The sequence below is a fragment of the Epinephelus lanceolatus genome, chromosome 8 (genome assembly GCF_041903045.1).
Source record: "Epinephelus lanceolatus isolate andai-2023 chromosome 8, ASM4190304v1, whole genome shotgun sequence".
In the NCBI taxonomy this organism is placed as follows: Eukaryota; Metazoa; Chordata; class Actinopteri; order Perciformes; family Serranidae; genus Epinephelus; species Epinephelus lanceolatus.
This window is the reverse complement of record NC_135741.1, coordinates 3,977,572-4,002,374: the sequence shown is the minus strand read 5'-3', so window position 1 is coordinate 4,002,374 and position 24,803 is coordinate 3,977,572. Positions and strand designations below refer to the sequence as shown.

The 24,803-nt window shown below is 43.8% G+C and overlaps 1 protein-coding gene across 1 annotated transcript in view; it reads right to left on the bottom strand.

Moving 5' to 3' along the window:
* Positions 1–318: 318 nt before the first annotated feature.
* cry3a (cryptochrome circadian regulator 3a) overlaps positions 319–24,803 on the bottom strand; it is a 47,606-nt gene continuing 23,121 nt past the window's right edge. Inside the window, exons 3-15 of the mRNA XM_033629534.2 lie at positions 20,009–20,117; positions 19,658–19,800; positions 18,254–18,438; positions 14,860–14,948; positions 14,497–14,637; positions 12,392–12,703; positions 11,938–12,089; positions 7,578–7,780; positions 6,911–7,012; positions 6,640–6,801; positions 5,424–5,504; positions 4,906–5,030; positions 319–3,344 (exon numbers count right to left, since the gene is read on the bottom strand). Of these exons, the coding sequence (XP_033485425.2) occupies positions 3,336–3,344; positions 4,906–5,030; positions 5,424–5,504; positions 6,640–6,801; positions 6,911–7,012; positions 7,578–7,780; positions 11,938–12,089; positions 12,392–12,703; positions 14,497–14,637; positions 14,860–14,948; positions 18,254–18,438; positions 19,658–19,800; positions 20,009–20,117 (1,813 nt within the window). The 3' untranslated portion in view covers positions 319–3,335. The remainder of the gene's footprint in view (positions 3,345–4,905; positions 5,031–5,423; positions 5,505–6,639; positions 6,802–6,910; positions 7,013–7,577; positions 7,781–11,937; positions 12,090–12,391; positions 12,704–14,496; positions 14,638–14,859; positions 14,949–18,253; positions 18,439–19,657; positions 19,801–20,008; positions 20,118–24,803) is intronic.

The following is a 24,803-nucleotide window of genomic DNA, read 5'->3' as shown; positions in this document are numbered from 1 at the left end:
GTAGAAATCCTTCATCGGGAGGGTTGACTTGTTTCTCAGGAATGTCGGTTTCTGTTTCACTGACAGAATTAGGCTCATTTGGATCGCCTGTCTTTTACTGTGTTTTTGGTTTTTATAAGAAATCTTAGAAAAATGTGACACCTCTGAGAGGAGTCTGCACCACACCGTCTGTGTCCTCATTATATCTGACTGAAGTTAACCTCCACATCCTCTCCCAAATGAACCGCAACGTGTTTTTGGTTGTTGAACATGTTGCACAGAAACAACAGCAACAAAAAAACAAAAAGGTCAAAACAGCACAGAGTGCCTCAGAGATACTCCGAAGTTATTTGTTTTATTGTCTACAGGCAGAATCTTTCAGAAACTATGACTCTGCAGGGGGAAACACAGAGGTGAAAATGTGACTGACTCTTGAAGGGCGAAGACAAATTAAACATATTGTAGAAGGATCGTCCAGGCTCTGATGGTCGACAGCTGTGAGCGGAACGCAAAAAAAAAAAGTCTGAAACAAATCGCTGTGAAACTGCAGAGACGGTCTGAACATGACGAATAATGTGGGACACAATGCCAGGACAACAAAACAACACTAAAGATGTTCATCAAATTAAAAAAGAAAAACAATTGAGCCTGCTCATGTTTCACTGATGTTAATGTGGATCGTGAATTGTGTTAAAAGTACCCAACACTCTTAACCTGAACAGAAAGCGAGATACTTTTACGTTACAGAAAAGTTTTACTTCTGAAGATCTTAGCTACATGTCCACCTCTGATGACCTCACAGACGTAACGCCACGATGAACTACAAATAAAGCTACACAAGAACTCTTGTACCCATAATGCCACGCTCTAAAGGCATTTTTACAGCCAGAGTGAGACGACAAAAAGTCTCCTAGCTAATCTACAGCGACACACTGTAAACATGTTTTTTGTTATCCTTGATATCCTTGAGATGCACGCGCTCAACGTCTTTAAATACCGCTTGGGGAAAAAAAAAACGACATACGTGTCACTGTTTTTAGCTGCCGATACAAATCAAGTGAGCACATGTGCTAACCAGGCAGCAGTGGATGTTCTCATAGAATTGCCTGTGAACTGTCGCATTGGTGCTAAAGGATGTCACGCTCACTCACCAGCTGGACCTCGAGCGCCTGAAGAACCCGACATACAAACTCATGACACCGAAGCTGAGGAATCACTCTACTGAATACTAATTTTTAATTGGCAGATGCTATTAGCACCAAGGTGTTTGTAGCCAACAATGCTATTTACACGCGGGTGTGTATTCCTGGACGGCCAAGCAGCGTCAAAATATGACATATATACAAGCTGGTCAGCTATTCTGCTAAAGTGTATGTACACAGTGTGCAATCAGCAGCTTTATACATCCTAAACACGGAAAATAATAAGTAAGCTAAGTCTAAAAATAATGTCTACTAACACAAAGCTCGAAGCCCAGTCTCGTGTGTCAAAGTCCTGTGCTTGACCCATTCATGCACCACCTCTTACTCCCTCTGTGGATTGTGTTGCTCTTTATATTACATCACCTGACCCTCAGGTACATTTACACTTTCTCAGAGAATATCCAAGATTGGTTAGTACTCGCACTAACCACGACCTCTTTGCTCTAACCGTTTCCAACCTCGACGGGTACTGGCCAGTCACAGCACGCAGTAGGATCCATCAACACGTGTCAGGGACGCGTGTAAATAGCCAAATAGCTGCAGTGTGACTTTTCTCACTGGGTGCAAATAGACACTGTTATTAAATTACTAATATTCTATGAAATGACCTTTCAGGCTGTCACTCTGACTACACATGTACTCTTACGTCATTTTCCCCAGACTTAACAGTTTAAATACAGTTTAAAACCCCTGTTCTTCATTATGGGATGGCTACGTATTTCTGGGAAAAGCCATTTCAAAACATGATAAAGATAAACATTAAATATGAGTATAAACAATGTTATTTGTGACCAAAAATATTCCTGGAGTGACACAGACGTGTCGGCATGTGTGGAGGTGACGGTGTGCTCCTGGTGAGCTCTGTGGGATGTAGCACATCAGGGTCGGGCTGAGCAATATATCAAAAGTATATCAATATCGTGATATGAGACTAGATATCGTCTTAGATTCTGGATATCTTCGAGTGTTGTCTTTTCCTGGTTTAAAGGCTGCAATACAGCAAAGTGATGTCATTTCCTGCCTTTACTCAGGGCTCACTTATGCTCAACGTTCAATACGTATAGGGACACGGATGTGTTCATGTTGTCTTAAAGCTTATGGGTACGGATGAAACGAAGTAGTACCACTAGAGATCGTAGAGGCAGTGTAGCATTGTTCAAATGAGATGCGACCGTAGGAGGCGACGAAGACATTTAAAAACAAATTGGTGATATAGTCAAAAGAATTTTCCGTCCACATGTCATGATGTATTCACAACAATGTGTCTACAACGATGCCTCTGTTAAAAGGCACATGATAACAACCTCCTCCACTGCTGTCTTGTCCATTGCCGTCTGAAACTTCTGACTCCGCCCTCTAGTGCCATCTGTTGGCTGTATCTATACCAACATAAAGGACATACAGAAGTATAGGAGCAGTGACATTTACAACGTTTTAAATGGATTTATCTATTGTGATCCGGGAGAATAAATGAGCCCTAAGTTGTTATATCCACATTGATTTTTTTTATTAAAAAAAAAAAAAATCTAATTTTGTAATATTTTGTCAAAGCACCAATACTCAACTCTCAGGATGTACATACTACAAAGTTGTAGTAAAAGTACAAAATACTCTCTGTAAACCCTGAAATACTTGGTTTCACATCAGTGTGTGCAAGAGCAGACAAAGTGACTGATGAACTTGCAGCTGTAAAAAGATTAAATATTCCGTTACTTACATTTATAGCTGCTTCAGAGTTCACACAGTATATACTGGCTGGTGGCAGCGGTTTTAAGACAATAACGTGTTTTTTAATGTATTTAATTATTTTTACAAATAATACGTCGAGCTGTAAGTTTGAGGAGTTTTGTTTCTTTGCACATTCCTCTGCGGTCATCGCACCTGTCTGTACACAACTGCACGAGGTCAGAGGTCAGTGGACTCTATGACCCTTTTACAGACCATGTTAGAAATCACATTTTCACCTTCGTGTTTGCACCCCGGGGGGATTTCTGACCGTAAAGACAGACAGCAGTGTTCGATGCACTGTGTGTGAGGAGGAGGCAGTCATGTCTGCGTGTGTTTGGAGGACAGGTGGCGACGTTGGGATTTCCTTTCTCCGCTGGCCGGATGGTGACTCTGATGTGGATCCAGACAGTCTCATCACCGCCTGCTTTAGGTGGTCTGCAAGGAAGAGAAACACACATGCAATGTTTTACACAGAGACAACGCTGCACACCTCATTTTTAAAATGTGGCCGGAAGGTATTTTGCCTTGGAGCAGCAGCTGAGAGGGTGTGGCTCCGTTGCTAACTCGACCCATTGTTTTGTATTTTTATTGAGGCCATGACAACTTCATGACAGGCTGACATTTACATAGATGACTCTCTGCTATGACAATGAAAAATATTTACTTTGTAGTGGGAGCAGTGTGACAGTTAATGCAGACTGCATGGCGCCTTTTAGGTCTGTTTATTGTGTGATTGTCTTTATCAGTGACATCATTCCAACTGTCACTGCTGTTGTGGTGGCAGCTCTACATGCTGTTTGGAGGTTTAAAATGTGCCAAGTATCAAATTTGTTGTTCATTATGTCGTAAAAAGGGCAACGTCACACACCAATGGCTTCAAAACCATCCACACCTAAACTGTTTTCTTTGTAAGCACACAAACACACGGGAGGGGAGCGATGACAGGCTGACAGCAGATACGCCACTGTCCTGTTCACTTGCGTCACCTCTTCAGGGCAAAAAAAACCCATGATTTTATTGTCTCACCGTATTCACTCAGTATTAGTGATGCAGGACATTAGATTTTTTTCCGATATCTGACAAGCAGATACGTAACTCATTTGACCAATAACTGATACAGATCCTGATATATCCACTGGTTCTTTCCCACCTAATTTTAGTCATCGTCAAGTCTCTTCTGCAGTAAAATTAACATATTATACATGCATACTCTTATCATGACGGCCCACCAGCAGATGGAGACCTGTACAGTCAAAGCCTGATAAGATTATTCCTCTGCCACACTGTTTCTTTATCACCACGAACACACACACACACACACACACACACACTGTAGTTAATTTGACGTCCTGCTGCCCCATACCTAAATGCATCTGTCTGACAATGTTCCAGCCTGTGGTGTGTTTGTATGTCTATGTAATTGTTAACGTCATGTAACCCCCATTTGTCTGTTTATGTTTTTGCACTGACTGTAAAAAGAATTTCCTTGCAAACTAAACTAAACTAAACTAAACTAAAGCACCACATCTGGATTAATCCCTCGCTAAAAATAGTCTCAAATAAAAGCACTATTTCCTCCTCTCTGTTTGATGAAAACTACAGTGAGCAGGAAAAAGGGCCATTTTTAAAAATGAAACTATATATTTGTGACGACCTCAGTAGGAACAAACAGGCTGGTGGCTGCGTGCTGTGTGACATGCAAGAAAGCATTAAAGGCTGATATGGTTGGTTTTGGTCCTTTCAGGGGATTTGTTAATAATAAAGCTGTAGCATAACATCCTTTGAGTTCACAGAGAGATACAATATGTTAAGTTTAGACTGGTTTTTAAAACTATTTTAACACGATACAAAAGCTTCCTGCTTCTTCACAGGACGTAAAACACAGTAAAGGCCACAGTGTCTTTACATGCCATTCATTTCCTGTCAGCCTTAATGTCATCTGAGCCATTTCAGTGAAATTAAAGACATTGTATATTATAATGAGCAGCAGCCTGACCTCTGTACTCTGCCTCTGCATCTTGTGCACGGAGCAGGACGCCGGGTCTTTCTCCCCCGACCCGTCTCGTTCCGACTCGCGCTCCCGCTTTCCTGTGATGCCTCCTCTGGTGTGCAGGAGGAGTCCTGAAGAAGAACAGTCTTTATCAGTATCAGAGACACTTCCAGCAGGTGGATGTGTGAGGACTGAGTTGAGTTAAAGTGAGTTCTAGGGCTGCACAATATTGGAAAAAACTGACATTGCGATTTTTTTTTTGTTGCAAAATTAAAAAATAAAAGAATTTTCACCAGATGACTTAAAGTAAGAAAATTAAAAAATAGTGTTGTCTGTTATCTTCCTGTGCTGGGAAGAATCTGATGTTGGTGGCTGCTGATGGAGAGGAACAGAGTCGCCCTCTAGTGGCAGCATTCACACACACACACACACACACACACACACACACACACACTCAACAAAGCATTTATCATTTCTATAAAACGTCTGATCTCAGACAGACACAGACACTTCCTGTTTCATACCTGGGTGCTGAGGCACAGCAAACTCGTGGTAGAGTCGGCTGCTGGTGATGGTCTGGCTGGCTTCTGGCACTGAGTGGTATCCTACAACCGACATGTCAAACAGCAGTGATGAGGTACTTGTACTCCACGACATCTCAGAGACAGATATTGTACATTTGTCTGACAGCTTCGCCCTGGTTCCTCAACACCTGACGCAGACCTTGTTGATCCGGGTGATATCTGAGCCAGTGTAACTCTTGTGGTTTCACTTTTTCTGAGGTAGACTAGCAGCACTAAGAACCTTGCCTAAGGGTCCAGAATGGATATGTGTTGCCCCACCCTGCCCCAAACCGCAAACTTAATGCTTTACAGTGGCATAATTGTCAGGACTGAGGTCAGGACTTTTCATTCACAAACTGAAAATGTTGGTGATGTGCATGTAAGACAGACTGAGAGTGCTTTCACAGCTGCTCTGTTTGGTTCCGTTCAATTTAAATCAAGTTGATTTGCCCCCTCAGTGCGGTTTGTTTGGGCAGGTGTGAACACAGCAATCACACTCAGGTGCGCACCAAAACAACCGGACCGAGACCTTCTTGAAGAGGTGGTCTCGGTCCGGTTCCAAAGGAACTCTGGTGCGGTTGGTTTGTGGTGAGAAGGTGTTCTGACCTGGATGTGAAGCAACTGCAGTCACATGACACATTGTTTGGGTTAAACATGAGCATGTTACAGTCCTGGAGGATTATTAATGTGCACCTCCTCCTGTACTGCCTTAATATGCACATTCAGCACATCCAATGCATCAAAACATTGTTTTCTAGTTGGAGCCGCGCCTCGTTTTCAAACTGTATGGTTTGACTAAAATGAACAATGACAGCAATATAGTCCACGATGAGCAGCGCTAAAATCAACCTGCGTAGTTGTCCCTCCATTGTGACATTACAAAGTGTCACATTTATCTTGCAAGTGTACTCTTCTTCAACGTTTGCTTTACTTCCTGGATTTTTCCCACATGGAAATTCTGACCAATCAAGAGCAGCTTTCTCACACAAGGCATTTGATCTGGTCCTCTTGTAAATGCTGCCGTGAGAACACGAACCAACTCTAGGCAATTATACAACTTTGGAACAACATGAGTCCCTGATTCAGACCAAAGGAGACGACTCTAGGTCTGAGAGCAGCCTGAATGTAACATGCTAGAAATGCTAAGAGAAAACACTGGTGTCAGGTGATGCCCCACCATGCTGCTGCTGCTGCTGCTGCTGCTGCTGCTGCTGCTGCTGCTGCTGCTGTTGTGGGTGCGGCTGCAGTCGCTGTTGCTGTTGTTCTTCATTATCAAAGTTGAGTAAGATGCTCCCGCTGCCATTACCTGTTGCAACGGAGCTCCCCGACACTCCAGGCACTGAAAGAAGAACACAGACAAAAACGTGACTGCCACAGGTAGATTAACCTGAACTATATTTTATCTATTAAAAGTGTGACACGTCTTTATTGTGATAAAACTGACTTACAGTGTGAGTTGCTGTTGGTCCCTGGCTGCTGCTCTCCGGGAGAGTAGGCCATCATTCCTCCGTTCCCATTCCCATTGGTGGACGGCACTGATGCCAGCAGGCCTGAATCACACAAACACATATTTGTTTTTCAATGGAAAAGAGAGAAATTTTATTTTGAAGACATTTTAATTTGAGCAAAAAAGCTCTTTTTCCTTGGTATGAAATTAGAGGCCCGTAAAGCCGGCGCACTGGAGACTTTCTCAGGCTGAGTTGGCTACTTCAGGTTTAGCACTCCTCTAACTTTGGCGAATAAAATACTTTAATCGGGCGCTTGTAGATCTTCCTAATGTTATCAGGCTGAATGGATTAAATCCTGATAGTGGAACGAGTCATTTTGGGGGGCTGTGACGCTCCAAATTTTTTTTAACCATGATTTACAGACATAAGAATAATAAGAATAAGAATAACTTTATTCATCACCAAGGGGAAATTCAATAATCGTTGGGCCTCTGGTAATTCACATCCTTACTTTTCACTGCCAAACATTTTCAGTTTTGTCATCTTTTGCCACACTGTTAGTAAGAACATTGATCTAAAAATTGAGTTTTCAGTGTGTAATAAGCGTCACAGCCGTCAGCTGCAGCTGGCATGTCTCTACAGTCATGTTAACATATGGATCTCTTACCCAGTCCCCTGTATCGGCTAAGTTGCTGGTAGATCTGCTTCATCCTCTCGATGTTGAGCCGGCTTGCCTCTGCGTGGTGCACCATGGGCTTCGGGTAATGGACGCCGATGATGCACTTGGCAGCTGCCTGCACCGACTCCGGAGCGTTCCACGGGTCGTAGATGTACTTAGCAGGGAAACCTCGGAGGACAGGTAAGTAACGTCTGGGAGCACAGGGAGACATTAGATTTGCAGTCTTGTGTCACCTGACGAGTGAATCAGGAGCAGCAGTGATGCAGGGATGCAAACGGTTATTGCTTTAAAGGTTAGTTAAATATTTTGTCCAATATCTTGCATCATAAAAACAGTTTTAATTATTTATTTAATCATGCATATATGTGATACTTTTTAAGTTTTTTTTCTTTTGAAATGAATCATTCTGTTTTATGATACACGTCAGTTTTCATTCTGAAGCCTATGAATGTGCTGTAACTGATGAGAGCATGCTGGTCTTCAGCACTTCATGCTTACATGTATTACTACAAAATGAAAGCTACAAACAACCACAACACTGCACAGTATGGCTACAGTTCATGAGAGCACAGAGTCACTCTACGAGCCTGAGACTCTTGCATGGACTTTTGGAGATTATGGCACTGAAGTGAGTTACCATCACAGTGCTCAGTGAGGACTACAGTTCACAACGTGGAAGGACAACGAGGGGCTGTGGTCCCGAACAACATTTACTGCATGGTGGTGTGATAGCAGCCACACCGCAGACAGAGAGTGTGATCCTCCAAGAGACAATAAAAGACTGACTGCAACAAGATACAGAGGTCAACATCTCACAGTACCAACTGCTGATGGTGTTTTTGTTTTCTTCCTTGGGCGGTCGTGATTTGCTCCGTGTGTCAAAGAAAGGCCACCTACCTACTGCACTTGGTCCGACCTTACCGAGTCCAAGGAGGGGAGACAGACAGGACAGAGGAGGGGGGGCGCAAGTGGAGCTGTGGAAGTGTGGGAAGCGGCTCAATGCAGCACCGAGAGGCAGACAGAGAGGGACGGGGGAGGCAGAGCGGCCTTGTGGACCGTCACACACACAGTGGACGGCGCTCTGGTCGCTATGGAGACAGCCCCATCGCTAGAGAGATCACTGCCGACTGGGTGGATGATGCTAGGAGACGTCTACTGTAACACGCGGTTAGAAAGCAGAGTGTATTGACCCCCCCCCCCCAGCCCCGACCAGAGCAGGTGTATAGTGGAAAAGTTCTGTCATCAAATGATCTGCTATATCTAAACACTGCTGGGAAAAAAAATAAAATAAAAACCACTCTCTTGTCTTTAATTTCCCCTGAGACTGAGGGCAGCTGTGGCTACAAAAAAAGCCCCTGCAGCTGAATATATTTACAGGTGTAATTCTTCTTAAAGCTCAGCGTCCACATCCCCGTGTCCTCAGCTGATGTCAGTCAAGATAAAAAGTGACGACAGGTAAATATCTGCTAAAAATAATCCTGAAAGTTCCTTGTCGATGACAGAAGACTTCCATTATACCTCACAGCTCCGGGCCCCCTCCCTCCCCTCCACCCCCCCGCCACCCTCCCCTCCCCCATGATCAGACAGTGGTGGACTGAGAAAATAGCTCATGCCTGCTCCCCCTGTCCCTCAGACTGTGGTGGTTGTCTTTTAGGTGCTCAGTGGGCAGAGACCCCCTGCTGACTGTCCGTTCCCACAACCACAGCGCCACACTCTGGGCTGGCCCACTAGAGAGCCCCCTCATTTCACCAAAAGGGACCACAACCCTTTTGCCAGGAAGATCCGCGACCTGCCAGTAGCAAGCGGTCCTACAGTGGACAGCCGGCGGTGTGTGAGGAGGAGTGCAGGAGGAGTGTGTGCATGTGTGTGTTCCGATATGTTGCAGCTGTTTTCCTTTCCTGTTCTTAATTGTTTTATTATAATATCATAATATCAGGTGCATTTGAAGTTTTTCACACACGCCTTTCAGGAAATTCTTTCTATAACTCGCTGACGGTCGGTCAGTCCACAAAAAATTTCCCTACCCTTTTGGCGCCGAGAGTTTTAACCCAGGCAGGCTAAAATTTAGTATGGAGGTACCACTGGATGTGTCTCCAAACTAAGAACACGTCTTATTTGTAAAGCACATGTTAGCTTTCATCATTTTCACAATCTTTGCATCTGAAAACAACCTGTAAAAAACACAAGCAGTATTTATCACTTAAATTTAGACATTTTTAGTTCCTAATCCCTTTATTGCAATTTCTCGATCAAGTTAAAGATGTTTAATTACAGACAAAATGCTTCTTCACCTCAGTTTCTGCAACTGAAAGCAAATCTGAATCTTTCCCCTGGCTTAAGGCCCTGACACGTCTGGCAAAATGTTGGCCGTCGATGAGTGTGTGTCGCACTAGCTGGCAGCACTCTGATTGGCAGCTAAGCTCTGAGCACGAGATGAGGAATGGATGTAAGGGAAGCAAAAATAAAAAAACTAAAGTCAAGAGGGTGCGAGATCAAAATAAACTTGTTAAATTAGGTAAAATTATTTTTTTAGCAACCTGTCGGGTCGTCCGGTTTCCCTTTTAGAATGATGATTACAAACGACGCCCCCCACTGGTATAAAGATTTACTTCCTCTTATGTAGACACAGAATGTATGTGCTAATTGGCCGCTGTCTTTGTGGTGTGTTCAAGTGCAACTTTTTGGCCAAGACATGGCAACGTGAGGTGATGCAACGGTCATCCTTCATCACTACTAGTTCTATGACATCAGTTTGGTGCGTCGGGGCCTTTACTTTGCATTATGCTGTTTTTTTTGTGCTGCATCTGAACTTAATTTGGGGTTATGCATGTGTGTGCTGGACAGAAGTTCGAAGAAAATAAAGTGTGTGTATCTTGTGTGTGTGTGTGTGTGTGTGTGTGTGTGTATGTGTGTTTTTCATTGCCTGAGAAACACACACACACACACAGCAACTGCTCCAGGTCCACCTGAACCGGCAGGGCTGCATTCACACAAGCAGAGCACCACTGAACATTTCACAAAGGATCAGATGAGAGGCTTTGCCCAGCGCCTGGACAATGGACCAGCTCGCGTGGCACGGGAAAGGTAACGAGTACCGGCACCAGCTGTGTCGGTCCAACGCCTCTCGTCAGTACCCTCTGGGTAATGCTTCATAGTCCTCTACCTACCGAATACAGGCAAGACGTTTTTCCCCACCAAGTGGTCAAAATCCCTTTTGACGAAATGAGGCGCTATCGAGTTACAAACCTGCCCAGAGGGTGCTGCTGGGGCGCGAGCAAAGTCCCGTCCCTCAGGGTTGCACAGGTAAGTAAAAACAAACGATCACCGATTTCTCAACACTGTCCTCAACTTCCATCCAAGGCAGCCCTGGCTGGCAGCCAGGCTGGGGAGGGGCGTGAGAACGGCCAATCACCTTAAAAGCAATCAGCTACAATCTACGAAGGGGAGAGGGATAGCTGAACTTTTCCCCCAATCCCCCAAAAACAGATGAGCCAAAACACAAACACAGAGCCACATCCAGAGAAAGAGAAGAATTAATCTACACCTTTGCAGTAAAAATCATCTGATGGCAACACATTATTACCTAAAGATACGCACGCGTACACAATCACCAAAGGGACATTCACAAACAATTAAAAGGCACGCAAGAAGGACACTGTGACACTGAAATTATTACAAAAGACATGCCTAATTCCAAAAACTAAAGTGCTGAAGTTTCACAGAAAAGAAAAAGGACTGACGGGCAAAAATAAAAAAGGAGAGGAGGGAAGGATGCTTATTCTTGTTCATTGACTTACCGAGAGATCTGGAAGTCCCCCTTTATCCCTCCATCTCTCTCTGCTTTTGTCTGGTTAATTAAACCTGTGACGGTGTGTGAGCTGTGTGTTGGCGTGTGTGTCTCTTGTCTGTTTGTCTAGTCGTGGTCATTATAATAACTGGCTTAACTCTTTAAAAATAACTAAAATACTTGACTGTGTGTGGGAGATAACGGGTATGAAATATCACTGACATGTAAACTCTGTGATAAATTAGTCACTACAAGAAGACCCATCTTAAAACCTGCCCTCAATTGTTACACCTGCTCAAAAAGATGTGTCATATGTAACATAAATTAATTTTAAAGCCCCTTTGACACAATAACCTGCCTTAATTTTGTATATGCACATGTGTATAGATGTGTTTTCTGGTCCCGTGTCTACGTGATCATGGCCTGGTTCTTCCTGCTCTCTGAGTGCCTTTGTGTTTCCCTGTATGCATGTACTCCAGAGAGACAGAGGGACGAAGGGTGCCATCCAGGTGGGAGGGTCAGCAGTTTGCACCAATGGGCGATGCCAGGAAAGGTACCCACCTAATGAAGTCCCCGTTGGGGTCGGTGCGCCTGCCAAAGCCCACGGGGCAGTAGCAGTGGAAAAACTGCTGGAAAAATGAACTGCAGGACAGCCACATCCAGCTGCCTGCGTTCACGCTCCAGTCTGCGTCCAGAAGCAGCTCCTCAAAGACCTGCAGCACAAAGACAACAGATTCTCCAGATGTTAGTTTAACATTTGAGGCAGAGCGTCAGTGAGCTAAACCCTGACAGATAAACGGAAGTTTTTTATTGAGACATTCAGCACTGATGCACGTTTGCTTCATTTGGCATTTAAAAATGACCTAGACAGGCCTCAATGGGCCGCTAGTGTTTGTTTGGGATAAATATTTTTTTTTACTAAAATCAAATGAGCCAAAACTGGACAACACTTATTATTCCAGATGATGTCATGTCTTATATCCTCTGTTGTTCCCCCACTGTGCTGCATCCTCACCTTCATCCCTTCCTCCCAGCTGATCCACAGGTCGCCCCGAGTGAGGAAGCACGCCACCGCGTGCCTGGCCAGGTGATGGATCCAGCCCTCCTGCCTCAGCTGAGTCATGATGGCGTCTATCCAGGGAAAACCCGTCTTTGCCTCAGCCCACTTGGCAAGTGCTTCGGGATTTTTGTCCCAGGGGATGCGGACGCAGATGGGGTTGCCCTCCATCTTGTCGAAGCGCGGGTTGTTGGTCGCCGTGGTGTAGAAGAACTCCCGCCACAGTAATTGGCCGTACAGGGAGAGTGGAGGAGAACTGTTCTTTTTCACCTGGGTGAAGATAAACGAAGCAAGAACAAGAACAGAGAATATTACCTTCAATATAAGCGGTGTAAGCTTCGGAGGTCTTCATAATTTATGTCATCAACCCAAAAAAAAGAGGAAAAGACAAAAAGTTCCTCCATTAGAATATATATATTAGTTAATGTGGTTATATAGATGTAATTTATGGTGCTTTGTGGTGCTGCGAGACTGCCCTGTTAATACAGGTGCAGGTGTGTGCAGCAAACAGGAGAAGAGTTTTCACATTCCACTGTCCTTGAGGAAAGGGGATAGACAGAGACAGTTAAATCAGAGGGAAACCTTTTGGATTTATAAACTACAGGCCACTAAATATCCAGGCCTGAATGAGGATCTTGACTTTAGTGTCTGTTTTATGTTGTTTGAGTTTACTCTCTGCATGGTTTATTTTTTAACCTGACTGTAATGTGTTTTGCATGTTGACCTTCTATATTCATGTTTGACCTTCTTGAGAAATGTATGATACTTATCTCTGACTGTGTTGTAAGGATGACATCTGCTGGATGCTTTTATGTAATGGCAATTGTCACCTGACCAGCACTCCTGCCAGGTGGAGGTTTCTGATGCTTTAAGAAACTCTCCTTCCTGTTGAGAACTGTTTGACTCCCTGATGAAGGCTTAATTGCTGAAACGCGTCGGAGTTTTTTTAAAGGGAAATGTTACCAAGCCATTAAAATAAAGGCTTTTTAACTTTGTTCAACTGAGAGTGCCTTGGAGTCTTCCTTGTTTTCTCAGTCTAAAGATTCCCTTCCAAAGACCACCTCAACAAAACTTGTCTTGAGTCCAGGAAGCGCTCCTAGACAGTTTTGACTGCAGCGAAAATGTTTCCTTGAAAGGCTAAACACCAACAAATACGGACTGAAGTTAAATATTTGGTTAGATAAAAATGTCAATGCTCTGGCTATTAAAGGGGGTTAGGTTAGTCTACATTGTGCCAACAAGTTTAAAGTAAAGAGACTAAATTTGTTCAGTGGTGGGTTTGAAGATTTCTGAACATCAGAAACTTTGGTGCAGAAGAGCTCGACCCAAATTAAAGTATGGATCAGTTGAATAAGATAAAGAGTTTGTGGGAATTGAGACCTCACAAATTCAAATTTAAGACCACTCAATGACCTTTAAGGACCTGCAGACACCCTGTGCCAATGGAGTACAGCTGAAAGCGTCCAGGCGGAGCTTGTTCTCGTGAAGTTTGGCTCCACATTAGTCTCGCTCACCAGACCTTTCTCAAGAAAAGAAAGGTCTGGCTGGGCCGACTCTCACTTTAAGATTGGAGAAAAAAACGCCCGGGCTGCTTGTATTTCTTTCAACCAATCACAATCGTTCTTGGCGGTGCCACAGCAACGGTGTGCTTGCAAAAATATTGCCGGGGGGAAACAGGCTTTGGTGTAACACGCCCACAAAAATATCGCCTACAGGACGCGAACCATGGCAGAAAAATGGCTACATCGCCGCAAGATCAAACACCGCAAAAGTTAGTAAAGGACATGTTGAAAACGGTTGAAAACTGCTACACAACCGGAGGTGGTAGGGCGGGACTTCAACGGGTGGCTCGTTCCGCCCAATGAGAGGCTGATCTATGCAGCGAACTTCCGCCCACTCAGACTAGCTCCACATTAACGACATTAATCTAAATATCTTGGGTTCTGCGTATGGCTGTGTGCACCTGACTGTGACCTCCATACCATCACAGTCCCAGTGCCCCTAGGGATTGACATTAAACAGTTTCAGTCAAAGGGAGCTTCGTGGAGGAGGTGTGCACTGACCTTGCGGTAGAGGTCAGTGAGCTTGAAGTAGAAAAGGCGACAGGAGAGGCAGCCGAATCGCAGATACGGGCTGAGGCCTGTTGGGCTGGCCAGCAGCGAGTTGGCATTCATCCTGGGACGCTCAAAGTTAGCCACCCACGCCTGGAGAAAGACAGAGACAGAGAGAGACACAGGAAGACGGGGAGGGAGGGAGAGATGGGAGATGCAGGGCACAATTATATATGTGGTCATCATTTTAAATATTAGTAAAAGCACTGCAGCTAATACAGTTATGTCTGTAAGGATTTCTGACAGTGTGTTTCTCTCATTAAAACTACCATGAATATGTTCTCTGATTGACGTTCATTCAGCTGAAATACTGACCTTCCTCTCCAGATGGCGCTCTATCCTGGTCAGCGCCTCGGTCTCTCCTCCCGGCCACACGGCTGTAGGCAGGCCCTCAGTGTCAAAGCCTGCAAACATTCATCATGATCACCTTCCAGGTTTACTACAATGTCGACTGAGTCAACAATCCTTCAGTTATACCATGAACACTAAAAATAAAGTCTTATACAACATGTAGCTGGATGCAGGCAGTCCACAGGTAATGTCGACAGAGCATGACCAGCTGCGTCTAATTGGTTGCCTTAGCAGCTGTTCTTAGCCGTTCCCTTTGCTGCTTATTTTCAATGTATAAATATAAATCTAATAAATATGACATACACTTGGGAGGCTGTTCTGTTCAGGGCTTTGTTAGAGTAACAGTGTGAAAACAGGTTGACCTTTTTCTCCGTGCAGGATGAAAGCTGAAGTGTTTGGGGCACCATTATCTGCTCAGATTCAACCAAATGCTTCAAAACTCATTGGACGATGCTTCACAGTGCAGTTGGACATTGACCTGAAGCATACTGCAAAAGCAACCAAAGACATTTTTAAGGCAAAGAAGTGGAATGTTGTGCAATGGCCAAGTCATATCATCTGACCTGAATCCAATTGAGCATGCGTTTCTCTTGCTGAAGCCAAAACTGAGGGCAAAACACCCAAAACACAAGCAGGAAGTGCAGACGGCTGCAGTAAAGGGCTGGCAGAGCATCACCAGGGAAGAAACCCAGCATCTGATGATGCCTATGTGTCCAACACTTCAGGCAGTCATTGACTGTAAAGGATTTGCAACCAAGTATTAAAACTGACTGTTTAATTGATGATTATGTTAGTTTGTCCAAATACTTATGAGCCCTTAAAGTCGGGGGACTGTGTGAAGAAATGGTTGTCATTCCTACACGGTTCATACTACATTTTTGAAAAAAGCCTTAAATGAAAGCTGAGAGTCTGCACTTTAAGCAGGTATTCATTGTTTCATTTAAAACCCACTGTGGTGGTGTACAGAGCCAAAATGATGACAACTGTATCACTGTCCAAATAATTATGGACCTGACTGTATATTCTGACCTTTATGGTAAATGAATCGAAATGGCCCAGCATTCACATGTGACTACATCCACTTTTCAAAATAAGGTTTTAACTTGGAGTATTAGGGTATAGTATTAGGTGTGTGTGAGCAGTGAACGGCTGCGGTACTTTAAGAGTGAATGAACTTGGCCTTCTGTGAATGGAAACTAGACATCTTGACTGACTGAGTGTAAGCCGGTTAAAATGTTACCCGGCTAATTTAGGGGACAAATAACAGCTTGTGTGGAACAAACCTTTCCACCAGACATCTGCACCGACAGCATTAGAGAGTTAACGCCTTAAATATCTTAACGATCTGTGAAATAGCTGCACACATGCAGGCGGCAGATAGCTGCAGTACAATTAATTGAATGAATGGACAGTAACCTTTGTGAATGGAAACTAGACATCTTGCCAGAAACTTTAAGAGGGTGAACGTGTTATCTGATTAATCTAATACTGAGATTTAGACTAGATGAACCTTTAAATAGAGGATCTTGACGGACAGTTTAAGGAGGTCTAATGAGCGTTAAGTGTTAACCATGGAAGGGATCATTTTGTGTTTGGTCTTAATTTCATAGATATTTTTTATTTGGTCAGATTTTAGGTATTGCATCATGCATTCATTCTAGTTAAAATTTAATTCTTGCCTTTGTAATTTCAGGACAAGTGCTTTATTTAGCCAAAGCTCTGCTGAGATTTAAAGGGATAGTGCACCCAGAAATGAAAATTCAGCCATTATCTACTCACCTATATGCCGAGGGAGGCTCAGGTGAAGTTTTAGAGTCCTCACATCACTTGCAGAGATCCAAGGGGAGAGGAGGTAGCAACACAACTCCACCTAATGGAGGCTGACGGCGCCCCAGATTCAAACATCCAAAAACACATAATTGAAACCACAAAATATCTCCATACTGTTCGTCCGTAGTGATCCAAGTGTCCTGAAGCCCCGACAAAAAAAGTTGTTTGGAAAAACGTCATTTGAACTCTGTTTTTAGCCTCATTGTAGCCTGTAGCTCTGACTGCCTCTCCATACAGCGTGTGCACGTGTGTGCGCTTGCGCGAGACCGTGAGACATGGGCAACGACTTCATGTGTGTTCACGTGCTTTCGGTGGTCTTGCGTGCACACGTGAGCTCGGTACCATAGAGCTACAGGCTACAATGAGGCTAAAAACAGAGTTCAAATGACGTTTTTCCAAACAACTTTTTATGTCGGGGCTTCAGGACACTTGGATCACTACGGACGAGCAGTATGGAGATATTTTGTGGTTTCAATTATGTGTTTTTGGACGTTTGAATCTGGGGCGCCGTCAGCCTCCATTAGGTGGAGTTGTGTTGCTACCTCCTCTCCCCTTGGATCTCCGCAAGGGATGTGAGGACTCTAAAACTTCACCTGAGCCTCCCTCGGCATATGGGTGAGTAGATAATGGCTGAATTTTCATTTTTGGGTGCACTATTCCTTTAACACTAAAGTATCTTAAAGATTTGGCCTGGTAGAGATAATGTTTGAAAAAGTAGGACTAGATACTTAAAATTCACATCATATATTCTTTTTGAATGCAGAGGGTTGCAGCACAGTACAATGGCGTTAATGTTGCTACGCTAACAAGCTTTTTCAACTCAGTTTATAATGTGTCTTTTAGAAATAGTCTGGTCTTAAAGTGATTAAGACATCCACTTCAACCAAAACTCTTTTAAAGACTTTTGCTGCCTCAGGGGAAAGTAATTCCTAATGAGTAAAAACAAGTTGGAAATGTCTCCCAATATCTGCAGAAATGTAAGGGGTACCAAATCATGTCCACACATTATGTCACTGAATGTCACGAGGAGACAAACTGCCATAGCACAATCACAGAAATCACAGAAACAGTGGTGTGGTGTGACATCCAGGTGGGGCTATGGCTCTACAGGTAGCTCTGTGTTTTTTGGCCGTTTTTGCAATTTTAAACATTTGTATTTTGAAACCACTGAGCGTGAAACTTGTGTTTTGTATATTAATATCATACTGTCGGTGATGTGTTAGTGTTTTTGTTTCAGGGCTCTGCACTGATCTCATCACTGACATTTTCCTAACTGATTTATTTTGTCTCAAAGAGTGAAAAGAAAATATAAAAGCTGCTGGAAACTGTGAGTCCATCTCCTACGCTGCATTGTTGAGAACATTTTTAGCCACATTTCTATTTTTTGTTTATGCAGGGGTAGATCTGCTTTCAACATGTCCTCATCCTGCTGCCTACACACAGTGAGGCCTGTAAAGCCTGTCCAGGTCTATACTTGTCTAAGTTCAGGTGTGTGTGTGTGTGTGTGTGTGTGTGTGTGTTTTCTCACCCAGCTCCTCCAGGGACGGAACCCCGTACTTGTCTCCATGGTCCTCAGAGATGGGGGTGACACAGCGACCCATCAGGGTGTCTGAGAGCGTCTCCACGGGCATCTCAGGAGGATCCAGTCGACTGATGAGAGTCTGGAAACGCTTGTAGGTGAGAGGAGGCTGCCCGCCATTCAGCTCGATGATCCTGGGGAGGGGTGGAGAAAGAGACTGGTCAAAGTTTAATCTAAAATCTAATCTTTCACTCATATCTATCATGCACGAGGAGATGCTGGAAATACTTTTAAAAAACTTAAGTCTGAAACCTTTCTGCATCTAAAGACAATGTGAAGTTTTATAAGATTTTGCAAAGACTGAGGATCTTGCAGGGTCACAATTTGCAAAACTGGGGTTTTGTTAGGAACCCCGAACAGGACACCATTGCAGTAGTCCAAGCGGGAAGTGATAAAGGAGTGGATGAGTGTTTCTGCAACTGAGTCGGTGAGTGATGGCTGGAGTCTGGAGATGTTTTCCAGGTGGTGGAAAGCAGATTTGGTGACAGATTCGATGTGGGTCTGAAATGAGAAGGTGGAGTCGAGGATCACTCCGGGGTTGCGGACCTCAGCAGATGGTAAGATGGTGGCACTGTCAATGGTTAGGATTAGATCCCCAACCTTCCCGAGCAGTGCCTTGGGGGCCACAACCATGAGCTCTGTCTTGTTGCTGTTGAGTTTGAGTAGATCAGATGTCAACCATGATTTTATTTCGAGTAGGCAATTGGATGGGCAGAGGGTTTTGTACTGATGTAGAGCTGGGTGTCGTCGGCATAAGAATGAAAGTTGAGACCATGGCGTCGGATGATCTTGCCTAATGGGAGCATGCAAATGTTGAACAGAAAGGGGCCAAGCACAGAGCCTTGGGGGACACCTTGATTGACGGAGGCGAGAGAGAGCGATCGAGATCCTGGGACCACACACCAACTGAGGTACAACTCTTATGATTTTCTTCTGATTTTGGAAATTTGTCTGCAACAGCGGAGCCACTTGAAGAGTCCTTTAGGTGTGTAAGGCCAGCACAAGTAAAACAAAAACTTCACAACACTGGCACGAAGCAAAGGTCAACATTTCTCTAAATTTAAAAGAGACACTTGCTTTTATATTATTTATGTCATCGGCTTCCACTAAAATAACTTAATACTTCAGTAAAGGTATATATCGTAATATTTGAAGTTGAAAAATGTATTTTAAAAATGACATGTAACAAACGTGGACAGTCTGTGCATGAGAAATCCTTAAAAATCCTTTACTACAAGGTACCAATCAGTGATCAGCATCTGTCTCTAATCATTCATCAGTGTAACAGTAGACTGGCTTCAGCCCTTTAAGCCTTTGTTTTTTGCCCGTGTGTGTGTGTTTGTATTTCCTCACTTGTCCAGGTCGTAGAGGGTGTGCGATATCTTGACGATGACCTCCACTCCTGCCTCCATGGCCAGCTTCTTGATGGCAGCGTCTCTCTCCTTCCCAAAAGGCTCTGAGTCATACTCAAAGGTCAGGCGAGAGATCTTCCACTCCTGAGACATAAGATGACAATTTACCCATCAAAATGTGCCACAGCACAAGGTGACATGTTTCAGTGCTGCTTTATCTGACTGAACCAACAATACTCAATTTGTAATGACATAAAACAGCAGAAAGCTGCAGCTCCTAACGTTTGAGAAGCTGGAAATTCTTTTTAAATGAGATTATTGGTGCTGCTCTCAGTTTTCTGTCGATGCTGACCTTAAAGAGCCGCGGGAACACATTGGCTGGTTGGCCCCTGATGACAAAAAGGCGGGAGTTGAGCTTCCGAAGGTTGGCGTCTAGATCCTCCAAACACTGAAGGAGAAACCTGAAGAGAGAAGACAGGGAGGAGGTGGAGAGGACAACAGATGTGTTACTGATCTTCTGATTACACCCTGAAGTCATGACCTAACCACTGATTCTTCTTTGACTTTTGCTGCAAAACTTTTTGGTCCTGCCTGTTGTCCTCTTTTACTCTCAGCATTCCTCCTGCATGTATACAGCCAATCAGACCCAAACTGACTGAGGTGCTCTGAGCATGCTCCACAGTTTTCCGCCCCGGGCTTTGACCCAGAAGTCCAATAGCATTAAATGAGTAACCGTGACTTTTTTGGATGTACGAATTGTACAAAGCTGTAAAGTTGTCCAGCATGGTAGCAGTTAGCTGCTAGCTAACCGTAGCTAACTTGTTTGTCAATTGTTTGGTCTGTGATGAAACAGGTCTAATACTGACAAGCTGAAAGGGGGCATATCTCCACCTATTGTAGTGGAGTTGGACATACTTTGGCCAATAAATCAATCCCCCTCCCGTGCTTGTATACTGGGACAAGGACACCAGTCCAATTAAATGGCCTAGTCAAGCTGTAACTGTAGCTCTACTTAACTGTGCATGCAAACGTACTGGCTGAAGGTCTAACTCGAAGAGGAGGGAGGGGTGGTGAGAATCTTGCTAACTTAAACCATCTGCATGAGAAGGTGGTGATGTGCTTAAAATGACTTCTTTTTCCTTCCTTCTATAAATAAACCACCATCTACTGTTTGACTGTTTCCACTTTTGCTCTCCGTAATCTGTGTTGGCGCCCAACCTTTCACACCTGACAAGACAGTAACTCTGCACTGCTGTGAACACCAACACATGAACTCGGAAAAACATACTACCATTCACACTTGTCCTCAATTGAAATCTAATTCAATTCAAATTCATATGTTTATGGGATTTATTGTTTTTATTTGGTTTTGGTCTCGAATCAGGGATCGAGAGTTGTGGAATTTCACTGGCATTGGTATCAACTACTAAATCTGTGACATACACACTGAGGTGTTTAGGTTGGGTAAGTGGCTAAATAGCTCTACAAGGTGAAATGTGCTGCTCTCCATTTCTCCCCAGTTCTGGTCTGAGAAACAAACTCTCGGTCCTTGTTGATGAGGCAATCGAAGGGGCAAGGGCAGCAGCTGTCCTGCTGGTTAGAAAGACTTCTCCGAAATCATGCTGACTAATATTACATCCAAAATTCCTACCAATGCTGCCAAACTATCTGGTAAATAGTGTGTGTGTGTGAGTAAGGGTGTGTGCGTTTACTTAACTCCTGGAAATTTCAATTCATCATTATGTTCAGCTGCAGAGGAATCTGTTCTGAGACACAGAGGAATCTATTGCCACAACCAACTGCATTTACCATCAACACTGACGGGACATACACATAACAGGTGGTGAATTTCCCCTTTAATGTGTCTGTAGTCTTGCTTTTATTGAATTTTGATAAATGTTTTTAGTCTTTTATTTCATTTTAGTTTGAATTGTTACGATTAAAGTCTGTTTTATTGCATTTAAATGTTTGTGTTTGTCACCTTTTCTAAGAAAGACAGATATTTCCCTCAGGAGTTGGTGGAGACCAAAAACAGAGATAAAAGAGAGTGAAGATTGGACCTCAGTTCATCAGGTGGACACAAACATGTGTAAAGAAGCAACAGATTGCCAAATCAACTTAGAAAGTGATGATATGTTACTATATAATGACGAAAAACTCTGTCTGTGCGTCTGTTCCACGTTTTTCTCCTCACTGACTTGGTCAATCCATGTGAAATTTGGCACAGTCGTAGAGGGTCATGGGAGGATGCCAATGAAGCAATATTACATCAATTGGCCAAAGGGCGGCGCTATAGCAACGGATTGAAATGTCAAACTCTGAATGGGCATATCTCATGCCCCGTATGTCGTAGAGACATGAAACTTTGCACAGAGATGCCTCTCCTCATGAGGAACACATTTGCCTCAAGAACCCATAACTTCCGCTTATATAGATTTTCCGCCATTTTGAATTTTTTGAAAAACACTTCAAATGGATCTCTTCCTAGGAAGTTTGAGCGATCTGCATGAAACTGGGTGAACATAATCTAGGGACCAATATCTAAAGTTCCCTCTTGGCAAAAGTTGGAAAACTTACTAAAACTGAGCTTCTATAAGGCAATGAATATTGCGGAGGGCGTGGCTCATCACATAAAGGTGTATAACATCTCAAGGGTTTCACCCATCACCACGCAACTTTGTAGGCATATGACCACACATAATGTGAGGGGACCCCTCCATTATTGACCCCATCAAACAAAATGGGGGCGCTAGAGAGCTCATTTCTTATCTAGGCCTAACCACCATATGGATTTTTACTAAACTTGGTAGATATGTAGAACAGGACGCCTCACGGTGACTGGAGAAATTTAACTCTAATTGGCAACTGGGTGGCGCTATAACAACAGAAAAATGCTTCAAAATGGCTAAAATGCGACCGATCGCTGTGGCTCCCCCTGTGGACCAATGTTGTCGGTGTTTTCTAATGTTTGGTATGACTAAGTCACGGTATGGTATGCTGTACATAATCATGGAAACTGTCAGTGTGTCATTCTGTCAGTCAGTCATTCTGTCTGTCCCACGTTTTTCTACTCACTGACGTGGTCAATCTATGTGAAACTGCACATAGGCATTGAGGACTGGCATAGGTAGAAGGTGACAAAGCTACCAATGGGTATGGACTAGTAATAATAAAAGGTATTATTTTTTGGGGCGTCGGTGGCTTGGTGGTGGAGCGGGCGCCCCATGTATGGGGCTGTTGCCGCGGCGGCCCGGGTTCGAGTCCAGCCTTTCACACTTGGCTGTCCTGTCCATTAAAGGCAAAAAATACCCCAAAAAATATCTTACAAAAAAAACTTTACTAAATAATAAAAGGTGTTTTTTTTCACCTCTGCTTCCACAGCCTGCACATTCGGCCTGCTAACAGGCATCACTTTGTTATCAGAGGTCAAACTACTGGGCATGACTCAACTAGACTGTATTGTGTCTGGCACTCAGTCCTAATCATTAGCAGAATCTGGCGGGATTGCGGGCAAAGCAGACAGTCGGCGAGCCGAGCAGACAGCCAGGCAGCCAGACGATGTTCTGCTCAGTTTTGTTTCCTCCCATCTGACCCCGTTAGCCTGATCATTAAACCAGAGGAGGGCTCACTCACAGGCAAAGCTCCATTTGCTCCCAATCCCCACGCAGACAGGCAGAGCTTGCCGGCAAGGTCGCGCACACTTGATGCACGTGCCTGCTTATACAAGAGCAAGACGCACTTATAAAGCCTGGGCCGGAGCTTCGTCACTTGTGGGTTGGGTCTTTTTTGTTGCTCTACTCTGCAAATTCCAAATGGTGATTCCAATTTAGGCTTTTGATTTAATAAAACAAGCTTGTGATATGCACGCACTTGTCAACAAGACAAACCACACATGCAGTATAAAATAAAAGGCTTAGATTTGACAGCTTGAAAACTCAAAGAGGACATACTTCAGGGTACTTCCTGTCAAAGAAAAGAATAATGACATGATTTTTTCTTTTTAGTTTATTTGAACAACTGACCCTATTTTCTGCGAAACTTTCAAATATGTGGGGCAGAAACATTGAAAATGTGGCTCCACGGTTTGAATACTTTTGCTTTTTGTGACAGGTTGCAACGATATGACCACCTATTGATGTTCATTCAAGTCATTTCATGTCGAGGTGGGCACGAGTTACACCCAGATCAGATCACACAGAAATAGTTTTATCATTAAACCACCAAAATTTTTTGAAATACAGAAGTCAGGAGTCTAAAGTCCCTTAGTGCATCCCACCAAAAAAATGTCCAATAAGCCAACACACACACACACACAAAAGGCTCTTCATCTTAAGGTTTTGCACCTCATTGCGATTAGTTGCACAGTCACCAGCACTTAGTCTAGACATGCATCTTATCTGTTTTCATCACATTTTTTGGCTGCCCTCTTTCTGTGTCAGTGGACAAAAAGCATTCAAGTCATATCAGAGATGCTCTAGAAATCATTCTGGGTGACATTATCAGCTGTTATGTGTGTGTGCATGCATTTAAACGTCTGTGCACATCAGCATGAGCCCAAACGTGAACGCCTGTGTGTGCTCATGTGTGAGCGTCAGTGCGTGCTTCCACTTTAGACTGTTCCTGTGTGTGTGTTGCTGTGTCCTCCTGGTGTTCCTGGCAGTGTGCCTGCTCATGCATCAGTCCTTATATAACTGCTCTGGCCTACATCTGGCAGAACACACACACACTCAGCACAGCACTGCACCACAACACAATCCTTCAGCCCAGTAACCTCATTTCTTCTCGCCCGCCCGCGCGTGCACTTGCTCGCGTGCACACACACACGCAATGAGGACACACTCACACCTTTATTCTCTCTCAGTAGGAGCGCAGAGAGAACAATAACTGAACTGTCAAGTGTGAATGAGAAGTAAAAGCTTCAAAAAAATAAATATGTTTCACAACTTGTGTGTGTGAAAACACTTCTGAAGTCACCTCAGATGTTACTTTGCTTTTTAATGGAAAAGTGTTTCTACTTTAACTCTCATGACCCACCAAAACTTTTTATCACAAGCAAAGGAACAATCCACCTGGTACCTGGTAACAACAATTCTGACATTTTATTTGTGTCAGTCCAGCTCAGGAAGCTGTTGTCTTAAACATCAGCT